The sequence below is a fragment of the Nicotiana tabacum genome, chromosome 3 (assembly GCF_000715075.1).
Source record: "Nicotiana tabacum cultivar K326 chromosome 3, ASM71507v2, whole genome shotgun sequence".
In the NCBI taxonomy this organism is placed as follows: domain Eukaryota; kingdom Viridiplantae; phylum Streptophyta; class Magnoliopsida; order Solanales; family Solanaceae; genus Nicotiana; species Nicotiana tabacum.
Genome location: NC_134082.1, coordinates 129,587,065 through 129,592,740, shown reverse-complemented (window position 1 = coordinate 129,592,740; position 5,676 = coordinate 129,587,065). Strand labels below are relative to the sequence as shown.

At 38.2% G+C, this 5,676-nt stretch overlaps 1 protein-coding gene across 1 annotated transcript; it reads right to left on the bottom strand.

Moving 5' to 3' along the window:
• Positions 1-1,941: 1,941 nt before the first annotated feature.
• LOC107771675 (sulfite exporter TauE/SafE family protein 3-like) lies at positions 1,942-5,676 on the bottom strand. Its single transcript, XM_016591103.2, has 12 exons — positions 5,138-5,676; positions 4,806-4,965; positions 4,519-4,719; positions 4,167-4,231; positions 4,034-4,073; positions 3,649-3,707; positions 3,462-3,548; positions 3,326-3,376; positions 3,017-3,238; positions 2,588-2,681; positions 2,363-2,503; positions 1,942-2,248 (listed from the first exon to the last, which is right to left on the bottom strand). Exons 1-12 carry the CDS (start codon positions 5,372-5,374, stop codon positions 2,166-2,168), a joined length of 1,440 nt encoding a protein of 479 aa, XP_016446589.1. The 5' UTR covers positions 5,375-5,676; the 3' UTR covers positions 1,942-2,165.

Here is a 5,676-nt window from a genome sequence, read left to right as displayed (position 1 = left end):
CCACGTCTCTGGAAACCCCACCGAGTTCGCCATAAGGTGCTATATCCGCACATAGAAGTAGCTTTCCCAAAAGCATCGATTGACCTTATCATCCATCTTTACCACCAAACTCTTGGTTCCTCGATGGCGCATATGGATCATCGTACCCCGAAGAAAATGAGGGGCAAAGATATGGAGCATGTGCCCTAGGGAAATTCCTTGGCCGGTTAGTTCCGCGTACTTGATGAGCATAAGGAAGAGCTTGTACACATATGGAGAGAGTTGAGTCGGGCACACTTCATAGAAACGGCAGAAGTCTACCACCAAAGAAGCAATGGGGAGCGTGCACCTAATAACGAAGGGATACGCGTAAAAAGTGCAATAACCCAGGTGGTGTAGATGCACAATATCCTTCCCCACCAGCACCATTTTGACATTAACAAGAATTCACCACTTAGTTTTGAGCGCCCCGGTCGCTGCCTCATCCATAGTGGAAGGAACGGGCTCTGGATCACTTCCTGAAGGGCTATAAAAATCAGTCCTCGCCTTCTCCGGACGAGGAACTATCTCATCCACTGTTGGAAATCCCTCATCTTCCACCACCTCCACTCCCTCTTCGAGTAGGGATGCGTCGCTTTCCGGCACCAGAGCACCAACAACTCTATCGGATTGGGAAGAAGTGATGGCCATTTGTCTCTCTTGATCGAAGTAAGCAAGAACAGTGCGGGAAAAGAGATAGTGGCCACTTCAAATTCTATCGAAAGCAGAAGTATGAAAGACCAGAGGATGAGGAAGTTTGCAAAGTTCTTTCTCAGGTAAATTGAAAAACATAACAATCAAATAAGGGATTCCCCTTATTTATAGGAACATAAATGTCCTGAGCGGGAAACCCACCCAAGAGCCGCCAATCAAAAAACTGAAAGGGCACGGGAAACAATATGATGCCTGGGAAACGTGCGCTATAATGATGCATAATGGGTATTCATGGTACCCTAAATCGATGCGACGATCCAACTCTGAATTGACGTAATGGTCCAATGAAATCCCTGAAGCGTCACCTCGCCACCTCGCCTTAAGGATCGCATTCCGCGCATAATGTTCAAATTTCTCCTAACTTTTGAATCAACAGAATCCGCCCATCGAGCTTGCCAAAAGGCGACCCCGACGGGCGGAGGGACTAATTGTATAGGTCAAAATCTGACCACAAGATGATTGTCCTTAAAAGGAACGATAAGGGGTTGACCAAGCCGTAGTCGTACCCACGAGGCGTAACAGCGGCGAACATCTCGGCCACTGTCGAGATCGAGCCGTCAGAAGGCCTGTACGACAGCACATACGTCGTACTACTCGGGCAAGTAAGGAAGAGTGTAGTCATGAGAGGGTCCGTTGGGTAGAGACCGTTGGATAAAGGTAAAGGTTGATAATATATATATGAGGGGAAAATGCAAGAGAAAGGGGGATCCTATTCAAGAAAAGAGAGGAGCAACGTATCAAAGATGAGAACAAGAGGAGATCCCCAACAACAAACCAACAACCCAGATTTCGGCTACAACTTTTTGTAATCATCATTGTTGAATCAACAAAGATAGATCTCTTAGTTATCAACAACTTTCCCTCTTTTCCTTCTTTGATCTTACAAGTACGGTACAAACATATCAAAGATGTAAGCTTATTATTTACATTTGATATCTGTCAATCATCTTAAGGAATCTTATATAAACTTGGCCTCCTTCGATTGTAACATTCAATATGTTTGGATTTAGAGTTAATTATGTTGGGCTAAGATTTATCTTTCATCATGTATCTCATAATTAATTAGTTTAACTAAAAGGTTTAACACTTTTTTTGATCAAACAATTACGAACTAATAAGTGGCAACCAAAAGAAAAAATATATATACTTATTTAAACTGAGTTAAATTTAAACCTCTATTGCTTAGCCCTTAATAGGATACCACTAGAATACGACTCCAATAAAACTTTTGTTCTTAGTGAAAGGAAACATTGTTTCTAGTCTATTGTGAATATATCAAAACACTCGAAGTACAAGAAACGTGGACATGAATAAAACAGAGATGGATCCAAATTATGATTTCTCCTTGAAAACGAATAGATAAAATAATTGAAATGTGACTTATTACATATTGTAGACGTTGCAGTCATAAAATCCTCGAGACCAAAGCAAGCCTAGGATTGGTAACAGAGGTTGTCAAATCCCATATAATCTTTGTTCTCCAGCTTCTCAATCATATTTGCTATCCCCACACCACCTGCAAAATTATCAAGCACGTCGCTTTTCATGGTCAAGAAAACAGAAAAGAAGAAATGGGCAGAAATATTAGTCATTTTAACAATAAGAATGAAAAATGAGTATATATATATACCTAAGCTGATAGCACTGACAAATATTGTCATAGCCAGTATGAAAATGATAATAGAGGCCCTTCCAAGTAGAGCAATTACTCTTCTAACAACGTGCTGACCAACAAGTGCAGCAATTGTTGCCACAGAAACGAAATAAGCAGCTGCACATTTTTTGAAATATAAACAGTCAAGATTATCTAAAGCGATTAATTAAAATTGTTAATTTTGTCTTTGTTGCTAATTACCGTATGGGACAGGGAAACGCTTCAAAAGGTAATATTGCACAACTGACATGGAGGATGAGAATGTCATTGAAAAGGTTGATGTTGCACTTGCTACCTGCAAATTACCCTCACTTTGTCAAACAATTTATCCTTCATCAACTATAAGAAATTAAACACATTAAACAGAGTTTTTTCATATGCAATAAATCACTTCATTTAATTTATTTGTGACTAGAAATAGGCAGATTTAGAGAAACTGTGCAGGATGTATTTAAGTGTATACATATAATAAGAATACACTCATTCACGAACTCTAGATCATTACCTCGCATCAGTAGCAGATACTGATTTATATGAGATCATGGCAATAATATCCGATAAAATTGCATATTGAGGCTTTACTTGCGCAGATCGAGGTATTATATTTATATTATACAGCAAGATGTTTACCTGAGGAGGAATTCCGAGTTCTAGGAAAAGAGGTCCTAGGATAAAGCCACCTCCTAGACCAAGCAAACCTCCAACAATACCAGCAACTATGCCACAACAACAGTAAAAGAAGAGCAGATGGGGCTTCCAACTTGTTATTTCCTTTCCTTTCGATGCAATCACCCTTGTACCCTTGTACAGACATACTGCTTCATAAAGTGATACAGAAACAGCAACAGGTATCTAACATATAGAAAAGCCGGATTAGTTAGAAAATAAGACTAAGTTACCTATGTATATAAGTTAAATCCTTTCTGCCTGCTAATTTACCTGCAAGAAGTTTAAAATCCAGTACTCGATGGAGCATGTCACGGTGTAGGTCTGCAAGCAAAAATTATGAGTATGTGTTGAGAGAATACAGAGTCTACTGCTCGATCAGGTTGAAATTTATCATAAAAAAGCTAACCTTCACAATTTGAATTGCAAGGAAAGCTACCCACACAAACATTAGAAGTCCCAGTTCTTTCCAGTAAACATTGCGAAGCATGGGAACCTATACGTTTAATTAAAAAAACATGTACTCCATTAATATGCACGTGAAGTTGTTAAAAAGAAGATCGGTTTAGATATCAACAGATGGAGCATGTACTTACAGTGTCATCTACATTAGCTAATGGACCAGTGGGAAGTGGCCTGTATTCGCCTTCGGACTCTGCATTTTATCAGATGAATAACCTTGAATATACATACATGTCTGGCTTATTTTGCACTGAATTTCCCTTAGCTTGTAGTATATATTATTCAGGATACGGTTACTATATATAGCATACATATATTGAGATGTAAACATCAAATTAAGTCCTACGTTTTGTACATGGTCTCTGCTGCTCTATTTTTATCCTATATATTTATGACTTATAAATGCTGCTTTCACTTCTTTTAAGATCGATCTCCAGTTGTGTTGCTGTTTGTTCACACTTTGCACTCTTGTTAATGCAAAACTACTCAACAATGTTGAAAATGCCAATTAAAACTCACCACTTGGCTTGAACTCTGACTCCAACTGCTTGGCTGCTTCCTGGGGTTACATTGTAGGATTACGTGAAAGTTAAAAAGAAATTAAAACAGAGAAATTAAGAAGAGCTTTATTGTGATCAAGTGTAAAACTCACCTTTTTCATTAATGTTTCCTTCTTCCATGTCTCAATTCCCTTGAACAATGCCTTTGACGAGGTACCTACAACATTTACATATATACTAGTTAAGGATTTTGAAAAAGCTAGACCAATAGAATAAATTTAACACACTGACAATCGCTTGAACCTGTTGTACTAAACACGTAACAAGCTAAGTTTCCGGCCTTGTTTTTTAAGTTGCTACTACTAGTTAATTTCCTCTCCTATGGATAACATATATATACTAAGTAGTATCATTTTAAGTCATGACATGATAGTGTGTGATGTATAAAAGTATAACTCGATGGAATAAATTAATGTACATAGCAAGAAGATCGAGATTAATTACCAACAAAGAGAATGATAAGAAGAACAGTGACCATCCAATCAGCAAAGATGACATTGAAAGCGACCCCAATGCTAATACCAAGCATAAGCATAGGTTGTAAGAGCAAGGCCAAATCATAGTCTATTATGGGCATGTCTAGAGATGGGTGCCTCAGCCTCATGTTGTAGTACACAGTTGATCCAGCTGCTCCCATTATCATGCCTTCAATAAACAAATAAGTAGTTTAATATATAGAGTATACATACATATATATATATTTAAAAGACAAAGTAGCAAATACTACATACATTTGGAAATAGCTGTAGATGACTTTGGGTCGAAGCCAATAATAAGGGTTAGCATTGGAACAAAGATTCCGCCGCCTCCAACCCCACCAACGCTTCCCAAGGCTGCACCAAAAAACCCGACAATCGATCCTACTATTATTTTCCATCCAAACTTCATCTCCTGCTCCCAAAGAAAAACATAGTCCATAATATATATATATATATATATATATATATATATATATATATATATATATATATAATGGTTAGCGAGCGAGCATTCTGTATGTTTACTTTACATGATAATATGTTTGTTACAAATTAAAGAGCTATGAGATAGTATTCATATATACCGGCCAGACGTGCTCATAAGTGGACTTGCCATTCCACAGGAAACGCAGAAGCCGTAATGCAAAACCTTGTCTCATCTCTTTCTCTACAACGTAAGTTGGCTCTTCAGTTTTCAGAAGCCTTTCTGCATTGCCTACATCACTTATAGTGAATAATCCCCAGCATATTATCCAAACTGCCGTTATGAGCAACGCCTTCACTCTCTGTTTTACCTCCTCATTAGCCATGTTGAAAACCATCTCGATCAAATTCAAGAACCTGCAGGGAAAGAGCAAGGTCTAGTACGTACGTAGATATATATATAGCTTCCTCCGTTTCCTCTGAGGTTTGCCTGCTTCTAGCTTCCACTTTCAAGAACCTGCAGGGAAAGAGCAGAGGAATTGAAAAGTAAATCTCAAGATTGCATGCTCGAATATCTTCTTTTTTGCCTGCGTTTTATATAATTTGAAAGAGCAGTAAATAGTTCACTCTTTCCCTATGCGTCTGATATGGACATTTACGTGTTTTCTACTGTTGAAGAAAGATATACTATCATTTTCAT